General features: G+C 36.0%; 4 protein-coding genes across 5 annotated transcripts; 2 read left to right on the top strand and 2 right to left on the bottom strand.

Annotated features, from left to right (window-relative positions):
- Positions 1–37: 37 nt before the first annotated feature.
- znf366 (zinc finger protein 366) lies at positions 38–4,812 on the bottom strand. Its single transcript, XM_053503134.1, has 5 exons — positions 4,724–4,812; positions 2,563–3,769; positions 2,092–2,283; positions 971–1,145; positions 38–865 (listed from the first exon to the last, which is right to left on the bottom strand). The coding sequence occupies exons 2-5, from the start codon at positions 3,622–3,624 to the stop codon at positions 456–458; spliced, it is 1,839 nt and encodes a 612-aa protein (XP_053359109.1). The 5' UTR covers positions 3,625–3,769; positions 4,724–4,812; the 3' UTR covers positions 38–455.
- Positions 4,813–6,722: 1,910 nt separating this feature from the next.
- On the top strand, positions 6,723–8,314 carry LOC128530285 (isotocin-neurophysin IT 2-like). The gene is made up of 4 exons (XM_053504141.1): positions 6,723–6,788; positions 6,922–7,048; positions 7,178–7,382; positions 7,995–8,314. The coding sequence occupies exons 2-4, from the start codon at positions 6,929–6,931 to the stop codon at positions 8,129–8,131; spliced, it is 462 nt and encodes a 153-aa protein (XP_053360116.1). The 5' UTR covers positions 6,723–6,788; positions 6,922–6,928; the 3' UTR covers positions 8,132–8,314.
- Positions 8,315–9,510: 1,196 nt separating this feature from the next.
- Positions 9,511–10,674, top strand: LOC128529787 (fatty acid binding protein 1-B.1-like). The gene is made up of 4 exons (XM_053503307.1): positions 9,511–9,607; positions 9,820–9,992; positions 10,194–10,286; positions 10,440–10,674. The coding sequence occupies exons 1-4, from the start codon at positions 9,541–9,543 to the stop codon at positions 10,491–10,493; spliced, it is 387 nt and encodes a 128-aa protein (XP_053359282.1). The 5' UTR covers positions 9,511–9,540; the 3' UTR covers positions 10,494–10,674.
- An 87-nt stretch (positions 10,675–10,761) lies between these two features.
- On the bottom strand, positions 10,762–16,867 carry smyd1b (SET and MYND domain containing 1b). Of its 2 annotated transcripts, XM_053503306.1 has the most exons (10): positions 16,668–16,867; positions 15,680–15,856; positions 15,259–15,472; positions 15,010–15,140; positions 14,434–14,472; positions 12,906–13,101; positions 12,255–12,347; positions 11,821–11,984; positions 11,552–11,720; positions 10,762–11,089 (listed from the first exon to the last, which is right to left on the bottom strand). In XM_053503306.1, exons 1-10 carry the CDS (start codon positions 16,787–16,789, stop codon positions 10,934–10,936), a joined length of 1,461 nt encoding a protein of 486 aa, XP_053359281.1. In that variant the 5' UTR covers positions 16,790–16,867; the 3' UTR covers positions 10,762–10,933. The 2 variants fall into 2 exon arrangements, with proteins under 2 accessions (XP_053359281.1, XP_053359280.1); XM_053503305.1 differs by lacking the exon at positions 14,434–14,472 and having other exon boundaries at positions 10,764–11,089; positions 16,668–16,866.
- Between the last annotated feature and the right edge of the window lie 4,110 nt (positions 16,868–20,977).

The following is a 20,977-nucleotide window of genomic DNA, read 5'->3' as shown; positions in this document are numbered from 1 at the left end:
ATGCATGTAAATAAAAGGTGATGGCAAAGTTACAACGTAGTTTAGAACTTTTTATTATTTATAAATACAGATTGGAATTTATGTTCACACTTCACAGAAAAAAAACACAATCACAAATAGTTTTTAAAATTATTTACATGTTATTTCTCAAGAACTCATCAAATGTCATCAAAATAAATGTAAGATTTGATTTATCAGTCATTTCAGAAATCACGTTTTATTAAAAGTAAATCTCCTTCATACAAAATATACAACAGGTTAAAGCATGCACTGTTAGAAATTGTGTATTCATTATCATTTGGGAAACATTATATTAATTATTTTAAATAATATTCAGTTTTATAAGCAAATTCACTTATGCTACCATATTACTGGAAATGAAGATTGTTTCACAGATTCATTTCACTTTGTTTCTTTTTCAGATAGTTTAAAGATTTTTTTTTTATTACAAGACTTCATTCACAGCTTAATTTTCTATCCCGGTATGTTCGACTACAGTAGAGCTCTCCATCAGAGACTGAACCTTGCTGACTGTCTCTGTAACGGATGCACTGGAAATCCTCTTTGCTCAAGTTGAACTGCTTTCCACTCCTCTCATCTACTTCTTCATGGACCATCCCATCCTCCTCCTCATCTTCATCATCTGCCTCTCTGGCTCCTCCTAGTTCAGTCTGGTAACGGTCAGGGCTGTACTGGCTCATCCTGTATAGGCTGTCCTCATCTTCCTCACGGCTCTCACCATCTGACTGGGAAAGACGGAGTTGGGGATGCCTCTTTTGGGACAGGTCAAAAGGCTTGTCCTGGTTGAAGCGAGACAGGAGACGAAGAGGGCTGGAGAGACATAACCGTCCTCTGCGTCTGAATACTTCAAAGAGAAGGCATATGGAATAATTTTTTAAACCTTGGTTTGCAGAAAAGAACAGGTATCCTTGAGATGACCTAAAATCTGTTGATGGGTAATACTCTTTACCTCGGGCATCTAGTCCTCGGTCCATGATGCCATGTTTCACCTTCATGTGGCGGGTCAGATTTCCTTTCAGAGTGAACTTGCTGGGGCAGTACAGGCACTTGAAAGGTTTATTGTCTGAGTGCAAGTGCATGTGGCCCATCAGATTATGCATTCTGTTGAACTCCTTCCCACATAGCTAAGAAGAAAATATAACCATTCAGGCTGTAAATAATTAAATACAACTGGAACCATATAGACATACCAGAAGCTGTCATTTCTTAATTGTACATTTAAAGGAACACCCAAAAATTCCTTCCGCCATTTCCTCCATTTAGGTTACAAACTTAACTAGAGTTCGAGGAAACACAAAGAAAACAGTGTAGTAAATTTAGCTGTTATCAAACACACTTAGAGCTGAGAGTAATCATGAATGGGTGAGCAGAGCAGCAAAAGGAAGAGGCCAGTAGAAAGGGCCAGAGGCCTACTGGGAAGGGCACTCCTGTGCTGTCCTTCCTTTACATTATTTTTTTCATTTGGGTGGGCCTTTCCTTCAGGAGGAGAGAGGGACTGTAAACTGTCCAAAAGGACCGTGAGAAAACAGGAAGTGCTCCCAAGCACAAGAGAAAGCGAGATGAAATCTATTTGTGGGGCCTTTTCTCAAGGGACAAAAGCTCCATTGTTACAGGGGCAGTTTGTGAGGAGATATCCTTCCTATGGACAAGGAGACATAAGGTTGCCAAAAAAAAAAAAGAAGCTATCTGGTCATCGCCTCAAGCCGCCCATCTCAGCCTAAGGTCACAAGAATTTCAAAACAGCGAAGACCCCAGAATTACTTGTTTTGATATTACCTGTTCAAGTCTTCGTATCTTTGCAATATGCTAAAAATGCATGTCCATCTGCTTTCAGCTTAATGAAAATGACAGACTGGTGGAAATTTAACAAAAACGGAAACATTTTAAATTCCTAACACATTTATGATCTTATTTGAAACAACGCTATTCATGTTCACCCTTTTCCCTGAGGCTTTACCCTGAACTTGGCCTTTACTATTTTTTTAATTCTTCAGTCAGGCTTGAATAATAATAACTCACTTTGTGGCAGTTTGGTTGGGTTATCATAATGGAAATTATGCTATGACTCACCTTGCATTTGTAAGGCTTGATGTCTGAGTGAACGATCATATGAGCCTTGAGTGTCTGCTTCTGGACAAAGCTCTTGTAGCACAGATGGCACTGGTAGGCTCGAATGTTGGTGTGGATCAAAATGTGGCGCTTCATATTGGCCAGCAGAGTGAACTCACGGCCGCAGATGCGACACTTATGCTCCTTTACACCCTGAAAAACATGTCGAAAAGACTTCATGAGACAGGGAGGAGGATATATTAATGGTTGTTATAGATTGTGCAGTTATGTGACATTATAAGGAAGGAAATTTATATCTAAATCTAAAATGTTGATTTTGTTAAGATATAAATCACAATATTTAAACTGCAAGGTTCTCAGCATACTCAGTTTATACATGGTCCGTTATAGCTAAATTGCATAATTTTGTTTGTTGTTGTAATCTGCAATTGCTTCATCATGCCCTTACCTCCCCAAAAAATTCACACTTACCTTGTGAGTCAGTGTGTGCTGCTTGAGGTGATGAGACTGCACAAACTCCATACCACACTCACTGCAGATGAATGGCCGTATGTCCTTGTGTTTCATCATGTGATTTTGCAGTTGACTTGGGTACTGGAAGCTCTTTCCACACTCACTGCAGTTGTACTGTGCTGGTCCACGGTGGACTGTCAGATGTCGCTTTAGCTGCGCAAGTGTTGGAAAGTCGAGGCCACACTCCACACACACATTTTCTTGGCCCCTTTCATGCTTAAGCTCGTGGGCCTTAAGCTCACTTGGGTAGGCGAACCCCCGAGCACACACACTGCAACTGTATGGCTTGATATCGCTGTGTTGCATCATGTGTCTCTTTAGGTGACTTGTCTGAGTGAATGCCTTTTGGCACACCTGGCACTTATGGGGACGGGCACCTTGGTGTGTGAGCATGTGTGTATGCAGGTGGCTCAGCTGCTTGAAAAGCTTCCCACAGAGGCCACAGCCATGTGGCTTGATGCCACTGTGGCCCAGGATGTGTGTGACAAGGTTGTACTTAGAAGTGTAGGACTTCTCACACATGCGGCACTTCCAGCGCTTCTGGTCTCCTCCTACATCCACATAGTAGCTGTCGTCTATGTGGATGTTTAGGCCAAACTTCTCAGCACTGCTCAGTCCAGCTCTGGAACCATCTGTGCCTCTTCGGTAGTATCTTGGCACCTCGCGTTGGTAGAAGGAATTGGGAGAAAGGTGCATGACTGGGCCTGGCATCAGGAATGGGAAAGGGACCAAGCTTGGACGAAGTGGTGGGAAGTATGGAGAAGGAGGGTGCAGGAGAAGTGGTGATGAGGGCCATATTGGCATGGGTTTTACTGTTTCTTGTTTGACCTGCACTGTATCATATCTGCCCAGGACTCTATGAAATTGAAGTTTGTTGAGATCAATCATCTCTGGAATATATTTGGGTGGTAGAGGTTTGGTAGGGACAGGTTGAGCAATAGGGTAGGGAAGATGGGAAAGGTCGACAGTTCTGGTAAAGGGATCATCTGCCCTTTTGGGCTCGTAATCTTTGGGGTCCATATTGAGAGGGTTGAACGGGTAATCTGCTAATAAAAGAACCTCAAATGTAGAAATATGCTGTGGTTACGGGTCTGGACAAGTCCTCAGATTATTGTCATTTGGGTTTTTTCTTTTGCCATAAATTATGGATTTGTCCATCACGTGTCTAGGAAGATAAACATCAAAAGTCATTAATATGAATGTAAATTCATAGTAGTTGGCATCGAGAAGAGATTCACAGTAATTGATATTGATAGTATATATTTTTTAAAAATACTAAAGAAAGACTAATGAGAAAGGATCAATGCTCATGATTATTATTCAAACAGGAAGTGTACACAAATTGATGAACCACTTTTGTCACTTTTTGGTTACTTTTTTTTTTCTTCGCTTCTCCATACATGTTTACTGAACTTATCTTTTACTTTGCTACAGCAAGCATTTTTTTTTCTTTGCACCAGACTACACAACAATGCTCTGTTTAATTTTTTTAGGTGACATAAAACAGCATGTAATAGTGTGCCTTTGGCTAACATTGCTAAATAGAGGGAAAGTGAATGGGGAAGATAAAAAAAGAGAGAGAAATATAGGAACTTCAGCAGTTCTTCTTCGTTTTGGTATTTTCGTTTTGTGACATTGTTATTACTCGGAAAAGAATTTCCCCAAAACACCATAATTGAGTTTAAACTCATGAGCTTAACGGTAAAATAGAAACTCAAATCTTTTGGAAAAATAGACCAAAGTGGGTAGAAATATCTTTAAATTGAGAAAAAAGCTTACACATTTTCATCTCTTTCATGTCTTGTTTTGTGCCCAGGTGACATATATGATATAAACACAACAACATTAAGCAAGACACAATAAAATTCAATGTTATATTTAAGTGTACATGCTTAGCATTATTGTATGGCCTAAGAAAATAAGCAATGACTCGAAACTCACAATACACACATCAACCTCCACATAAACACCTGTAAAAACTAAATAGTTTCATTTTAGTGACCACAAGCTCAATGGATTCAGGTAATAAACTCAAGCTCCTCCTCACTAGATGCTCCCCGATTAAATACTACCCTAGTCTCTGCCTGTGTGTGAGTGCGTTATCAAGCTATGCGCTTACCTGTCGCTTGCCCCGTGCTCTGGACAATGAGCCTCCAACACAGCAGACAGCATTTGAAGTGACTTAAGAAACAGAACAGGAACAATCACTTTGTTCCCATTTTTCAGATGAGTACCTTCGGAGAGAAGGAAGGAAGGGAGGGGAGAGGAAGTCAACAAGCCTGTGCTTTCCTGTCGAAAAATAAGGAAACATTAGATAGACATCTCCATTCCTCTTCAAACTCTTGCACTTGTCTGGCTTACAAAAATCTAAATGCATTAATTATATTAAGATTATTGGATTTAAAGCTGATCGTCACAGGAATGTTGTACACATTCCTGTGAAGATCAGCTCTAAATTTGGAAGTGACTGCTTTAGACAAGCATAGAATACTGCAAGAAAGACCATCATAAAGGTTTAAGTCCTCTGTCAGTTGTCTGATTAGATGGGAATGGAGAAAACCTCAAAGTTCCAACAAAGATTCAATAAAGGAAATGTTTTTCTCTTTGCTTAAAGTGCAGCATCATTACAGGCACAACATTTGCAAAACCTAATAAAGGAATTGTACCCAATAGTGGTACATACTCAATATACGATAAAAGCTACAATAAAATGCACAATGTTATACTTTTAGATATAATTATCTTTTGCTTACTGTACAATCACATGCCATGATTTGGATATCTCACTCACAGATTTCATATATTTCCTAATTTAAGGAAATTTACCGAGATCTCACTAATAGACAGTAATTGGCCTGCAGCTTAGAATATACAGGTGGACCCTGGGTCACATTGTGATTTTTACCTTTTTTTTATTATTACTATTTACCTTAACTGCAATACTGCAATAGTTTCTCTCTCTCTCTCTCTTTTTTTTCACTTTGACTACACCTGCAAATTCATTTAGCAAAGGCATGTACAAATATGTGTACTTAACATGTCAGGGTACTATTGTGGCAAAAAAATAATTTTGATAACATAATACATTATAAAATCATAAGCATTGAAAAAAATCATAATATTTATTACATTTTCTATTTCATATTAAACCTGAAAAATATATTTGGAAAAAATATATTTTGGGTGCTACAGGGATATACCAATACAAGGGTAGGTACAAGCTAGATATTACTAAGCATTGGGGTCTTTTTCAAATACAAATTTTACTTTTATAAGATTTCCTTATCACAACCATAGTTCTTTATCAGCAAAATCATATTTTGGAATATTTTTGCTAAAGTGTCTGCATTCTTGCATTTTTCTCAGATTGAATAAGCTAATTGAGCAAATCAGATGGTAGATGAAATACTAATTATTATAATCATCATCACATCATGTTATAACTCTTATTATACCAGTTAACCTGCTGACCTGACGAAGGAACAATAATTTTGATAAAAGATTTGGGGTTGAAGTGAGTAGAGTAGGAGAGAGGAGGGGTGGAGTGATCAGTCAGTGTGCATACATTCTCAGTGAAGTTAGTAGGTAAAGGGTTTATCTAAATGTGTTTAGTAGATTAAAAGCCATCTTCAAGAAAATTATTTGTATAGCAGATTCACAGAGCTATAGAGCACATACTCAATATGTACAGTTGTACTGATAGATCAGTAGAAACAAAAAAGGGTTTGCTTTCTTGCTGATATTCTTAGTTATCATCTGCTTCTGTTTGAATCAAATAATTCAAGCATGACAAAAATTGCAAAAAAATCATGCATATCCACATGCAACACCATTTAAAACAAAAGAGTAAAACTATATGGAGTCTGTTTTTCATCTTACATAGTATTCTTTTTTTTCAACACACCTGTACCCTCCTGTGGTAGAAGCGTGAACATGCAAATGAGAGACGAGTCTGTAGTGACCCTCGGCTCGACATTGGGCCATGGGACATGGTGTTTCAAATAATTTATCTTATTAGATGATTAACCTCTGTGATTAAGATGAACTCATTAGATATTAGATGTAGAGGTGCACATGTGGCACTTGCTTTACTCATTAGTTGAGTATAAAAGGCTCTCTTTGTCTCCAAACTCCAACTCTTCTGCTATCTGTCTCAACTGTCAGCATCAGAGGCTCATCAAGCAGTAAGTAACTGTTTTACTGGAAATTGTACAAATGATTTATACACAGTATGAGGTAGGCTATGCGTCTTAAAGTGTTTATTGTATTATAGTTTCTGTTTACATTTTAACTCTTCATTTTTTCTACTTTTTACAGCTACAGTATGTCTGGGGCTGCAATGTATGTGTCTTTGCTGTGCTTTCTTTCTGTCTGCTCAGCCTGTTACATCTCTAACTGCCCAGTAGGTGGCAAAAGATCCCTGATAGATTCACCAGCTCGCAAGGTAGACATTAAATGTGCCATCAAAAAATACATAATGATCTGATAGAAATGAATGTTTCCCTGAACCTGTATTGGGCCTCGTGAAAATATTGTTTCTACTATGCTTTTGCTTATGTTTCTCATACTGTAGTGTATGGCATGTGGTCCTGGGGACAGGGGCCGCTGCTTTGGTCCCAGTATTTGCTGTGCAGGAGGTCTTGGCTGTTCTGTGGGCTCTCCTGAAGCAGCAAGCTGCCTGGAGGAGAACTACATTGCTAGTCCATGTGAAAATGGAGGGAGAGCATGTGGATCTGCAGGGGGACTCTGTGCTGCTCCAGGGGTCTGCTGTAACTCAGGTGAAAAAGAATGTTTAGATCTTTAGAAGCATTATTGATGCCATAAATACTTTAGCAGTTTTGTAAAAAAATATATATATATATATATTCTGTACATAATTTTTCAAACAAAAATATTACAGAAAACGCTTTACACATCAGTGAAGAAAGATTTTTAGACAAAATGGATTAATATTCACAGTCAGGAGTAATGGTCAAAGTCAGGCTCTCCAGAAGAGCTGTTAAAAATGCTCTAGGATGGTCAATAAATCTTGCCAGACAATTTGTTTATACAGTAAATCTGCACATAATGATTTCAAAAAAGTGGACTTAAGATGTCACACCAAATATTGATTTTAGTGCAAAAACAAACGAACAAAAAAAACAAAACATTTTTTTTTTAGAAAAAGCAGTTAGGCATCAGTGTGGATTTTTGGTGATTAGCTGAATCAAGTACAAAGATAAGGTCAGCTTTCTTGCAACACTTCATGAACTATGTTTCGGATAGATAAGAAGTAATTGTGCTTTGCTTTTGAATATATAATTAAAATCAATCCGTGATCCCTTGTTTATATACATATAGCCTTTATTCATTCGTACATTTATATTAATTGCATGCCTTGTCTTTCACAGACGGCTGCAGCACTGATTTGTCATGTCTAGCTGATGAAGAGTCTGAGCCAGAGGGCAGTGATGGCCTTGGTGGAGATCTCCTCATGAAACTGCTACATTTGACCAGACAGCATTTGGCCAACAGAATCCACCAGTGAACCTTTGTGAACCAAGCACTGTATTTAATTGATTTTTATATTGCTAGAGCTCTTCATTAACCCTTATGAACTACCATGTACTCCTATTTAAAACAACTTTGTGTTGGTTATATTTAGGGTATCATTTACACATTAACATGTAGCATTTATGATGGTTAATAACTGATTTTGGCTGTGCTGATAACAAATAATAATGCAGAGATAAAATAAATAAAGATAAAATAAGTTTTGTGTTACTCATATCTTATTTTTAGGAAGTTGATTTCATTTTAATTTGATGGCGGTAAAAATAAGTCACAATCGATTGATGACATTCATATCATTCCATAAAATGATGTTTTATCTTCCTCACCACTCTTATCTGGATTAATGACTTTTAGTCAACCAGTTAACCTTAAAGGTTTAAATTTGCATATTACACTGTATATGTGATTTTAAATATATGCTTAGGTAGGGTGTTTTAGATGCATTTCATGTACATCTCTCTTTCATTTTTTCAGTCCGCACGTTCATCTGTGAACTCATTTATATATGAAAGTAGACTTTTGTGACTTGTTTCTGATAAGGCAAAGTAATGAAAAACTGATAACCACTCACTGAGAGAAGACGCTTTAGGTTCAGAGTCCATTTATGTCACCACTTAAGAAATAAAGAATTAAGATTCAAGTTTAGTTCCTAGCTCAGTGTGTATATATATACACGGAATATTTAAGATTAATAATAACTAAATAATAAGCTGAGAGTTTTGTGGTATAATTAGAAGTAAAAGCACTGTGTGCAGATTTGGGTAAACCATTTTGCATTGGTTACCTTATATTTACAAAAAAAAACTTTTTCACTTTTAACCAGATATCACTTTGGAAAAAATATATTGCTTATTCTGTTGGCAAAAGGCAAGTGTGACAGTGTCTAGAGACAAAAAAATTATATTATAATTTAAAGCCCTTACTTTTTTGCTGACTCATAATAGTATTTTAAGTCCATTGGTTTTGCCATTAAAATGATGAACAGTTCATAATTGTGACTGTTGAATCTCAGTCTGATGCATATGCACATGTGCTTTCATTCTTAATGAACAATCCAGATTAAATGAGGTGCATACTGTTAAATTAGTTGTAATAAAATGTTTTAAACATCATGACTTAAAAGATATGCTGAGTAAAAATTTAAAGGAATACTGTGTCAAAGGTCTACACTGGAACTATGGATTGCCTGGGTCAGATGACCAGAAAGCCACGTTTACTCTACAAACATTAATATGGATTGTACTAACATTTTAACCAATCAGAACAAGTGTAGAACAAATATCAGATGAAATCTCCACCCTCTTGAGTTAATCATTACAGTACCATATGAGAATATAAAAGGTCCCTGAAGTTGGAATTTCTCATCTCTTTGGTCCCTTCACAATGTCCTTCTCTGGAAAATTTCAACTGGAAACCCAAGAGGGCTTTGTGCCTTTCATGAAGGCGATTGGTAGGTGTACTGAGCAAAGACCTTGCAAGGTTTGCACTAATATGACTGATCCATTAGAAGATATGTAGCATGTCTGTTCTGTTGTTCATCATTTTTTAATCAACAAATTAAATTCAATAAATGTATTGAAGAAAAAATTGAGGATGCTAGATTTGGGCTTTAGACCAAGAGGTAGCTGGACTGAATAAATGCTGACAAAACTCTTGTTCCAGGTCTTCCTGATGACCTTATCGAGAAGGGCAAAGACATCAAGAGTGTTTCTGAGATTGAACAAAATGGAGACAGCTTCAAAGTAACAATTACGACAGGGAGTAAAGTTATAGTTCATGCCTTCACTATAGGACAAGAGTGTGAAGTGGAGACAATGACTGGAGAAAAAATCAAGGTAAGACCATCATATTTATGTAGCTCTTTGTCTGTGCATGCAAGCATTCAACGCTTCATTCTAGATACAATCAGATTGTGAACTATATCATGCATTGGATTATTAGTTAAAGTGTTAATTATTTTTCAAACAGCCCTGCAAAATGGGCTCATTAGAAATGGCTTATTGATTGATGGTATTAAATATTTTGCTTTCTTATAGACCACTGTGACAAAAGAGGGCAACAAGCTAAAGACAAATATGAAGGGTATTGAATCGGTCACAGAGCTTGTGGATGCCAACACAATTGTGCATGTGAGTACAGACTGAAGATCTTCATTCATTAAATGATAATAAATATTAGCTCATTATCAACAGACTAATTAAAATAAAATTTCCTACTTGAAAGTATTTGGAAATTAAGCAAGGAGTCATTTAACAAAATGTGGTGTGTTTTTTTTTTTTCAGACCATGACTCTGGGCGACATTGTCTTCAAAAGAACCAGCAAACGTGTGTCATGATAAGCACTGTTTGTTTTAAATGTGATTAAGAGTACATCTTTCGCAGTTTTCATTATAATTTTGGATTTATGAATGTGCTGTGTGACACTAAAGTAACCATTGTTCATTTCAACTGAGTTGGACACACTGAAAGTGACATTTGGATTCCAAGAATAATACACTTCAAACATAAATCTTTCAACTGTTTATGACTCTTTATTTACAAAATACACAGTTCAAAAAGCGAAGGCTATTAAATCAATTAAAAATACATAAGTTGTAAAATACAACCTAAAACCTATCCTTTTTATTATGTTACTCTAGAAAATCTAGAGAAAATTTGCAAGTAGTTTTAAACATTTTTAAGCAATTATACTGATAAGTGGTCTGAGTATGAAGTCACAGTGATGAAATTCATACTAAGTTAAAAGTAAGGATGGCTATATGTGAACTGTGTGAGGTCACTTCTTACGGAAAAGACTCTTAATGCCCTCCTGCATTGGTTCTGCCATCATCTGCATGGGCTGGTTTTTAAGAGCTGCCTCACGCATGGTGTGGTAGACGTATTCATTCTGCTTAAACATGCGCAGCTCCATCTCTGTCTGCATGCGCATGGCCTTTAGAGAAAAAGCAGAGAAGTTAGCTGAACGAAACGGATGAAATGTTTTTACTTTGAAGGGTTGAACACAAGTGGCACATTGCACCAACACAAGAAGAAAATGAAGCAAAATTTAATTCCAACCAAAGATTTGATCGACTAAATTTGTGGCAAAATTTTATATTAACCTTAAGCTAGAGTTTACACCTTAATCCTTGATCGATGCTGCCATTTTCAACATTTAAACCATCATTGCTTTAATAAATTACAAAAGTAAAACTAACATTTAAATAGTAATTAAAGAGTATTTAAATAAATATTCATTATTTTATTTAATGTTAAAGTTTGGATGAAAATTGGATTTACAGTATAAGCAATATTTAATTTTATTCAGAATAAATCCTATTCATTGAGCAACCTGGTCAACCTAGCTCTATAACAGGGTACAAGATGTTGTGTATAACACAGGATATATCTTTACCTCTAAGTCCTTGGTAATGGGATGTGTGGGCCCATGTGTTACCATGAGAATGGCATATGCTTTGCAGATCATGCCATGTGCCACTTCTATATATCCAGCCTGCCAGTGGGTCACTCCTGCTCTCATTGTAGCCATGCCTAGCTGGGCATTGTTTGGATTGTACAGTTTCCTATTTTGGGGTCATAAGAGAAAGATTTACCATATAAGTTCACATGGAGTATTAGTGTTTATCATGGACTCCTATTTGACTCCCAAAAGTCTGTACTTACATGTATCCATCCACCATCTTGCGCGCATATGTAGCCGCCTCCTCAAAGAACTGCAAGTAGGAAAGGACCTCACTGAGTGTACTCCACATCTTTAGCTGGTAGATATGAGTATCAGCCAGGACGTTTTCTTGTTTTTCCACACACTCTCGGCAGATCTTTACCACCTACAGTAAGCAGACCAGAGGATAAATATCTCATAAGAGTGCTAAATTACTGCATCTTCATAAGAATAGCAATGTTTTAAGGCCAATAGTTCCTTATACAGACATTCATTTTGTTAATTAAAATAAATGAAATAAGGAAACCATTACTACACATTGAGGTACAGCTGCAAAGAAACCAAATGATATTTAATTTATAATAGATGTGATTGTTTTTCTGAGTTATTAAATATTTGTGCAGTTACACAATACATCCGTGTAAATCTGACAAACCTCATTGTAGTTTGCATCCAAACGAGCCTTCTCCATTTTCTGCAGCATCTCCCGACTATATTCTGTTATTTCCTTCACTTTCTCATCTGGTACCTTTAATAAAGTCATGTAATTATTATAGAGAAATAGTCAAAATGGAATTGATTACATGATAAGATTCCATGAGTCACTTCGGTTATATTTTTGGCCCGTGATGATAAAATAGATCCAGCTTTATATCTTTTTTAAACATCTTACATATATTAATTTGTATGTACACAACCTAAATATATAAAACAAAAAGAGTCTCAGTCTTTGTGTGGGATAGCATGTTTACTGTCGTGTACATGTTCACTGTGGTGTTGCTCTGCAACATGCTGTTCATTCATGGTTTAGTACAAACATCTAATAGAAGAAACTTCCTCTTCACTTTTAAAATTTTTACACTATCATGTTCAGAAATGGTTCTGTACCTCAAACATGTCTGCACTTTGGTCAGTTAAGTTTGCCATAGGCTGTGTTTGAAGAAATCGTTGAGTTTACTGTAATTCGGATTATTGTCTTTAAAACTAGACCTTGGTGTTCACTATTTTAATGTAGTTAATTAAACCAATTGATCAATTTTATCAAATCTATGAATGTATAAATCAATTAAAAACTGTGAAAACCCACCTTAACTTCATCCACTACTGCACCAGCCATTTTCAAGTCATCTTTTGTTTTGTTGGTGCAATGATCACAGGTGCAGTCAAAGAAGTACTGCTGCTTAAGGATGCGTTTCCGGTCTTCAGAGAGATTCAGGTAGTCCACATATGACACAGTCAATTCCTCCCCTGCACTGATCTTTCCCAAGGCACGTAGCTCAATTCTAAGGCAAGAAACAAGTCAGGTAAGATCCAAAAATGATTTATGCAAATGTGCATATCTTGGAGCAGGTTTTAGTCCTGTATTTAGCCATCCTCTATTCATCTGAGATGAAATTGTTAAATGTCATACAGTTCAGCATCATTCATCAATGCACAAAGCTTATCCCATATACCAGAGGCTCTCAAAAAATTTTCAGGCAGGGACCACTTAAAAATATATAATTCTGCTGATCCTTAGTACAGATTTTATGTTATGTATATGGTAATGCTATTTACAGCACATTAACATGTACAATAATAGTTTTATTATACAATAATACAATATATATATATATATATATATATATATATATATATATATATATATATATATATAATTTTTATATAATTATATAATTTTATATAATTTTTTTATTTATTAATTTTTTTAAATGGGGCTGTTATTGAAGAGCTTTTATTTCTGAACTTTTTTGGCTAAAGAACACAGATTGTCAATGTATAAGTTGACATTGCATATAAACACATACAAACAGGCAAATGAGTACAATTACTACACAATATACAATGAAAACTTTTTATTTCTTTTCTTGTAATAATTTTTTACCACTGTACTGTATCTAAATTTGTCCACCTAGAACCTTGTTGCTCTGCCCATAAGTTTTGCCCATACTTCATTTTGAGAACCATGGCCATATGAAATATGTAATTTAGTGAAGTTCCTCATATATGTTTGACAGTACAATATTTAAATTATAAAAACAGCAGAAACGTGACTGCATGTCAGTAAAATTTGTATATTGATAATATACAATATGCGACTTTGTAAGTACACGTGAGGAGCAGCCTTCAGCTACTGTGAAAGAATTATTAGAGCTTATAAAAATGCAGAAAGAATTGTACAGTAACAGATGATTAAGACAAGAGTCATAAATGTTTAGTTTAGGTAAGAGGTGAGTTTTAAGAGGATTATGAAAACAGATCATGAAAAACAGACCAACCACCCAACAGCATTAGCCATCTAGGCTTAAAGCAAAAACAAACAAACAAGACGCTAAACATTATTAGCTTTGTCAACTTGGTTAAAACAAAATACATTGGATGTAGAAACTTTTGGTTGTCGTTAAATTGTTCTAAGTTACCCAGAAATTATTTACCTTTTAAGCTAATTCTGGTCTGAAATTTAAATGTTTTTATGTTATGCTGTTGTTTGCTCTTTGGAGATAGCTGCATTTGGGTAGCTGATCATCAAATAGTGTGATTAAGGATGTGATAGTGAACAGAAGATAACAAGAAACGAAGAGCTTGGCTGATTAATTGTTGCCAAGCAGACCCACCTCTTCTGAGTATGATACATAGTATTGATGGCAGAGTGACTGAAAGACAAAGTGAGAAGCAAATTGCAGAACTGGCTATTTCAGAATGCCTATTCAGAAAACCCTCACTCACTTAGCCATTGCACTGACTAAACCTGCACCCAACTAAACTGCAAAGGAAGAAATAAACTGTATAATACTTTTTTTATGAAAATGAGTAATATCAATAACCGTTTTGTTTTGCGGCATATTTAACAAAGACTATCACAGCCTTTATATAAAGTCAGTCAGCAGATGGTCAGCTCTTGGCTCCCTGTTGCCCATGACTTCAGCAGTCCAACGGTTGTGAGGGATACATATTCTATTTTCCATTGTTATGCTACTGAATAACTTAAGCTATATCTCTTTTCTTAAAACTCCAGTACATTTGTTTCATTCTTGCCTCAAATCTTCTTCCCTTTGCTTTCACTTCACTTTCCTACTTCCTTTAACCATCCACTGCTTCATCCATTATCCACTTCCACTGAGTTGTATGTGTTGGTTTTCACACCTATCACTAATAATAGCTCTTAAAGAGTGAGCACTGATTGCACTTACTTGCCATTGTTGAGGATGACTGTGCAGTTTGGCCAGCAGTCATGGTTGACCAAACAGAGATTGGGGAAGAGTCCAACACCTACTGCCTGCAGGCCTTTACGATCGCTTATCATGAAGCCATTGCAGTTGATCTAGTGCAAAACAGGTTTAGTGTTGGCTAAAGTGTTGTTGTTGTTTTTTTATATAGTAAGGAATGAAGATGAAAAAGAGATGGCCATTTGAAAACCGAATGTTCACATTTGTACTTACCAATCCAAAGATGTGAGAGATGCTATCAGCAGTGTGTTGCTTGCTTGTTTTGGGCCAGTAATCTAAGAAATTGTGAATATCTACTTTGAGTTCCTTCAGGTCTATCTCAGGAAGGTCTGAGATATGGTCTTCCAGGTCATCCAGTGTAGTGAGCTGAAGCTCTGAGATCACACCTCCCTCTTTATCAAGACGCCACATAATACGAGCAGCAAGACTAAACATAGACAACAAAGCAAAGCTTTAGATTTTGCTAGTTTTTATTTTTATTTTTAATGAAAACAAAACTCTGGTGTATTTAAATTAATAATGAAGCAAGCTCATTAGTTCTCTCACTAAATAGTGATTATGGCATGCAAGTATGTATACTACTGAATTAATATTGATGTTTTTTCCACTTTTCTCCCAATCTCCAGAGTCTCACCGAATGTTCTCATTGGGCACTCTGCCATGATTCTTAATAGCAGCACACTCTTGTTTATGCTCTTCCCAGCCTGCCCGCTGACACGTGCGATCGCAGTACTGTGCAAACCGACACTGGCCGCAACGCTGCAACTTCTGCTGGCGTCGGAAACAGCAGTGACACACATGAGCTGAAAAACTGGAGACGAGGAGAGAGAGATTGAGATAGAGAAAGAGAGATTTACTGATGTTTAAGTAACCTTTAATATGTATGATAGTCTGTCTTATTTAATATGATTAACTTTATAATTTTGTTAAATATATTTTTAAGTAATAACAACAAGAACAACAATGAGCATGTTGAAAATTCTAAAGATATAATGATTATCAGGAGTCAAAAGTAAAACAATAGCAGGACATTGATTAAATTATTGATTGAAAATGTGTTATGTATATAATATTTATGCAATATGTTTATTAAAAATGCGTGTAAGTAGGCTATAAGAGCCAGTGCATTCCTTTACATTGCGAAAAAAATAAAAAAACTTCCAGCGGGTTGTCTGTAAGAGCAGAAAAATAATGTTAAAAGTTACATAATATAAAATAACACATTTACACTACATTGTTTATTTTGCTGATAAATTAATGGAGGTCAACTGAGCTGAAGGTTAAGGGACTTGCTCAAGGAAAGCATTTTAACCACTCGGTCACCACTACTTAATCAAGTTGCTTGTATTGGTCTAACCCCTGAATCATCAAACACTAAATTATTATATTTATATGTATATTTCATTATCTATATCTGTATTGATGATTTATATAGGCCTATAGATTTGAAAAAAAAAAAAGATTAGAAGAATAAAACTCAAATATAAAAAATAGTCTCATGTACGTATGAAGGCATGCCACCATGATGTCATATAATATCCATTGTTGCTGATACAACCAACTACAGGAAGAATTAGCTTTTATAAAACTTTTCCTTTAATATTAAATACAAAACTACTTACCTATCAAAAACAACAGATGCAAAGCAGGGTTCTGCAAACAGTACATCCCCAGCCCATCCTTCCTTTGTGGCCCTTAAACCACGACCCTTTCCTGGTGAGTCAAACACTTCCACGTTCTCCATGCTTGTAGTTGTGAGGTCTCTGTAGTTATTCACTAGTCTGATAAACTGGCAGAATGTCCTATAGGTCAACTTAACAGCTGGACATTCCACTACCACCTTCTAAAATAGCCTCACTCTCAAGTCATACCATCTTGTTGTCAGAAGTAGGGGGTGTTTTTTTTTTTTTTTTAACTATTGACTCTTTATAAGAGCATTCTCATGGCGGCAATACCATAAATCTGTTGATAAAGATCTATTACAATGTCTCCTGACTCTCTCCTGGTTCTTGTGTTTGTTTCTCTTATGTTAAATAACCTCCCATAATGTAGCAAAATGGAACATCTCTATTCGTGAATGACAATTCAGGATCCTGGGGGATATTTTCGGCCCTCAGTTGGACCTGTCAGTCATAGATAGGGTGTAGAGACGAAAGACAGCTGCTCCCACCTGGGCACACATTTGGTTTCGTGTGATTGGTGGTTGTATCCAGCACTTTCCTGAGACTTCTTCCTTATTTCTCCACATTTCTTAACATCCAACAAACCTTGTATGACACATTTTCTGTGTTGCTGTTTATTTCTGCCTATTTTTCTTACTGTTCACATTTATTCCCACAGCCTCAACTGTATTTCTGGATGTTACAATTGCACTTTTTTAAAAACATGAACGGTTAAAAAATATAAATGTAATACTAGTCAATCAAATAAGTATAATACTGTAAAAATTAAAATGAAGTCTATCTTCACTTTTTTTATTTAGATCTTAAAAGTTAAAAAGATTTAAGCAAAGGAAATTACAGCTTTACAATGAAAACTCAATTTGTGGACACTGAAATGTTGAAAAAAAAAAGAACAAAATCACCAAGGTTCATTTATAACACATTCTAATTCTAATACACAATATTACACTACACAGATGCAGTATGTATGGGAATGAGAAGAATACCGCCAGAGTGCTATGATTTGCTCTTTGAAAAGGGGGAGTGGGGCAAAAGACATTCTGGTTTTCTCTAAGTAATTAAACAAAGATTTAGGTTTAAATAATAATATTTATATTCAAGAAGTACATAGTCTATAGTTAAGTAGTTATGATTAGTAAGTATTTGGACAGCAACACAATTTTCATATTTATTCCTGCATTTCAGAACATTAGAAATTATAGCCATACAGTATAAACCTCAGAATTCATCCTGCTACTTCGATCAGCAGTCACCTCATCATTAACACAAGTGCTTAACACCTGGCTTCCATAACACACAGCTTCCAGTATATAAGACAGATGATGTTATACTTTGAATTGTAAGCACTTCTTTTCCTTCAACATATTCTCCTATACTCAATCATTCTAGTACACAATAACTGGGAGTTTTTTTTTTTTTTGCAAATTCTTATCTGGACCTACTGATTTATTTTTGTTAGTAGGGGTTTTAATCTTGAAGTTACCATCTGTATTTAAATTTACAAAGGCGCCTCTTGATAATAGATTTTGACGAATACGCCTACTTTCTCCGGGAGTGTGTCTTCTCCATGGAAAGAGTTCTGTGATAAACCAAGTCTGTTTACTTCTGTGTCCTTTGAGACCTTTAAGTGTTGCTGAGCTCACCAGTGCATTCCTCCTGTTTAAGAATTGTTAATTTGGCCACAAGTTTCGGTTATCTCTTGTGTTGGTCTGTTTTTCTTTTTTTTCAGCCTATTGATGGCCTTTACTTGCCAGACTTCTTATGTCCTTATTTTGCCATAAAATAATGAAACACCACACAGTTGGCCATCTAACTGTCGTTATCAGTTGTCCAATTACTGTAAAAAGGAATGGATATATGCTTTGTGAATGTGACCATGTCATCACAACTTATTTCTAGATGTGTACTACTAGAACACAAAATAGTTCACTAAAACACCAAGTTATTTAAAGATCTACCCTCTTAAGTTTGGTCTCAAAGTGAACCACACAGATGCATTTAACTTTAAATGTACAAAACTTTTGTACAGCAAACCATAAACCATAACCCATAACCCTGGAAGTTCCCCCTACCACAGTCTCATGAAATCCTGTGAGAAACACTGCTTCACCACAAAGTTTTTCTTACTTGTAGTTTCACACAGTGAATACAAAGGTTCTAGAAAGTTATTGCTGATTGTTAAAAATTTATGGACTTTATTTTGAAGAAAATTAACTTATTGTCATTGTTTACAAAAGGTGGCTTAGTTGTAGTGTTGTGTAACACATACTATCACAGTATGATGAGTGAACTCAAGCCTCTACCATTTGCTGTGAGTTGGTCACATGGTTTAAACACATTTGTATAGTGCAGGCAAGAACAAAGTGATTAAAATAACCTAAGGTTGCATTCCGTCATCTACACAGGTCAATAAACAAAATTTGTGAGGAATTTTATATGTCCTGGAAGGACTTTTGAGACAGATTTGTTAAGAACATAAGTGATAAGTTCTGGCTTAACTCCACAGCACACCCTAGTGCTACTACCTGTCCCCTACTTTATCACATGATCCTGAACACTTCTGAGCTCAAAGGTTTATAAGCATGTGTTTATACACTATGAGGTCAAAGGTTTAAAAGCATCTGACAATATACAATGAGCACATATCTATAGCTAATAATCATGTTTCTATACACATGTCTATACATTGTAATTATTTTCTTTATTGTATTTTAATGTTTGCTTGTTTTAATTTTGCTAATTAGTTGCAATCATTGTTTATATCCGTCTATCTTGTTTATTTCCTTTTAGCCAGTCTTTTCGTTTTATTTTTGTTCTGTCTTAGGGTTTAAGTTAATTCAGTCAGCTTCTATACCACTTGTAGAGTCACCAGGGGGAGCCTATCCCAGAAGATTTTGGGCACGCGGCAGTGTACACCCTAGACAGGGAGGCAATCTATCCCAGGGCACACCGGCCATTTGGAAATGCCCATTAACCCAATCTGCCTGTCTTTGGACTGTGTGAGGAAACTGGAGTACCGGGGGGAAAAAGACACCCACCAAGCACCGGGAGAGTATGCAAAGGTTTTTTATGTTTATTCATTTTAGTTTTCTCATGTTCTCTTCACCTATCTAAAGCATTCTGAATTGCCTCAATGTTTGAAATGTGCTGTATAAATAAAGGTGACCTGACTTGGCACATAATGTGTTAGATAGGATTTTTATAAGTTTGTTTATTTTTTTAACCCATCTTCAAATTTGTTTAAAAATAATTGACTGGTTTGGGTGATCAGTGATATTATGACTTTCTGTTTAAAGTAGAGATAGTGATTCAAAACATATACAATTGCAATTTGAAGTATCAAGAAAAAAATCTAATCAACTGAAAGATACTTTTATGCATACTTTTATACATATGTATAAAAAAATTTAAAGGCAAAAGTAAATGTAACTGCCAACACACAAGCACACATGCATGTGCACACCACACACACACACACACACACACAATGACACACTCACTCACTCATTGTCTGTCCTGGTTTATCCTGTAGTCAGGGTGACGGGGGGCCTGGAGACTATCCCAGGAGACTTAGGGTACGTTGCAGGGTACACCATGGATGGACTTCCAATCCATCGCAGGACACACACACAAACAAATTTAAGGCCATGTTTTCATGTAAAAAGTGGCCCAAGTGACCTAAATTAATTTATGTGATAGCCTAATTTGCATGCCTTTGGACTGTGGGAGGAAATATAGACAAGAGACACGAAAGAATTTATAATATACTGAAAAACGATGCTGGTTAACATGGAACTGATGCAGTTTTCAGCTAAATGAAATAATAATAATTATTATTATTGTATTTCCTTTTTTATTTTAAGTAACTGTTTTTGTTTTTTAAAATGGGCAACTGTAGATATGCAGATCACTTTTTATGGCTAAATGAGCTCTTTTAGTTTAGTAGCCTGTTGGGCAAAATAAAAAATAGAAATTGAAACCGACCATACTGAATTTGCCCTTTGGTACTTTAACTTAGGTGGAGACAGGTTTAGATCCGACGCAGGTAACGAGTCCTTCACTTGCAGACTATTTTACTGCCTCAACAGCGCACCCTGGTGCCGTTATAACGTCTTTGTGTCACATGACATTGTACGCCCTGAATTTGATAGAGCCCGTTTCCGTGGTAACTGGTACGTGTTGATGTCACCACTGAATTTGTGAATGGAGGCAGAGACCTGGTGAAAGACATCGTCTGTGTATATGTGTAT

The sequence above is a fragment of the Clarias gariepinus genome, chromosome 9 (assembly GCF_024256425.1).
Source record: "Clarias gariepinus isolate MV-2021 ecotype Netherlands chromosome 9, CGAR_prim_01v2, whole genome shotgun sequence".
NCBI lineage: Eukaryota > Metazoa > Chordata > Actinopteri > Siluriformes > Clariidae > Clarias > Clarias gariepinus.
This window is presented reverse-complemented; position numbering and strand designations above follow the sequence as displayed.

What these genes read in the sequence shown, in the direction of transcription:
- znf366 (XM_053503134.1), bottom strand. Translation starts at nt 3,624, where the DNA reads ATGGACCCCAAAGATTACGAGCCCAAAAGGGCAGATGATCCCTTTACC. An exon ending in AGCACACACTGACTCACAAG is followed by an intron (nt 2,284 to 2,562) that starts GTAAGTGTGAAT and finishes CATGTTTTTCAG; the next exon opens with GGTGTAAAGGAGCATAAGTG. An exon ending in CCGAGGACTAGATGCCCGAG is followed by an intron (nt 866 to 970) that starts GTAAAGAGTATT and finishes TTCTCTTTGAAG; the next exon opens with TATTCAGACGCAGAGGACGG.
- LOC128530285 (XM_053504141.1), top strand. Translation starts at nt 6,929, where the DNA reads ATGTCTGGGGCTGCAATGTATGTGTCTTTGCTGTGCTTTCTTTCTGTC. An exon ending in TAGATTCACCAGCTCGCAAG is followed by an intron (nt 7,049 to 7,177) that starts GTAGACATTAAA and finishes CTCATACTGTAG; the next exon opens with TGTATGGCATGTGGTCCTGG. An exon ending in AGGGGTCTGCTGTAACTCAG is followed by an intron (nt 7,383 to 7,994) that starts GTGAAAAAGAAT and finishes TGTCTTTCACAG; the next exon opens with ACGGCTGCAGCACTGATTTG.
- LOC128529787 (XM_053503307.1), top strand. Translation starts at nt 9,541, where the DNA reads ATGTCCTTCTCTGGAAAATTTCAACTGGAAACCCAAGAGGGCTTTGTG. An exon ending in GCCTTTCATGAAGGCGATTG is followed by an intron (nt 9,608 to 9,819) that starts GTAGGTGTACTG and finishes CTCTTGTTCCAG; the next exon opens with GTCTTCCTGATGACCTTATC. An exon ending in ATGCCAACACAATTGTGCAT is followed by an intron (nt 10,287 to 10,439) that starts GTGAGTACAGAC and finishes TTTTTTTTTCAG; the next exon opens with ACCATGACTCTGGGCGACAT.
- smyd1b (XM_053503306.1), bottom strand. Translation starts at nt 16,789, where the DNA reads ATGGAGAACGTGGAAGTGTTTGACTCACCAGGAAAGGGTCGTGGTTTA. An exon ending in GTGCCCAATGAGAACATTCG is followed by an intron (nt 15,473 to 15,679) that starts GTGAGACTCTGG and finishes GTCTATGTTTAG; the next exon opens with TCTTGCTGCTCGTATTATGT. An exon ending in CAGTAGTGGATGAAGTTAAG is followed by an intron (nt 12,348 to 12,905) that starts GTGGGTTTTCAC and finishes ACTTTATTAAAG; the next exon opens with GTACCAGATGAGAAAGTGAA.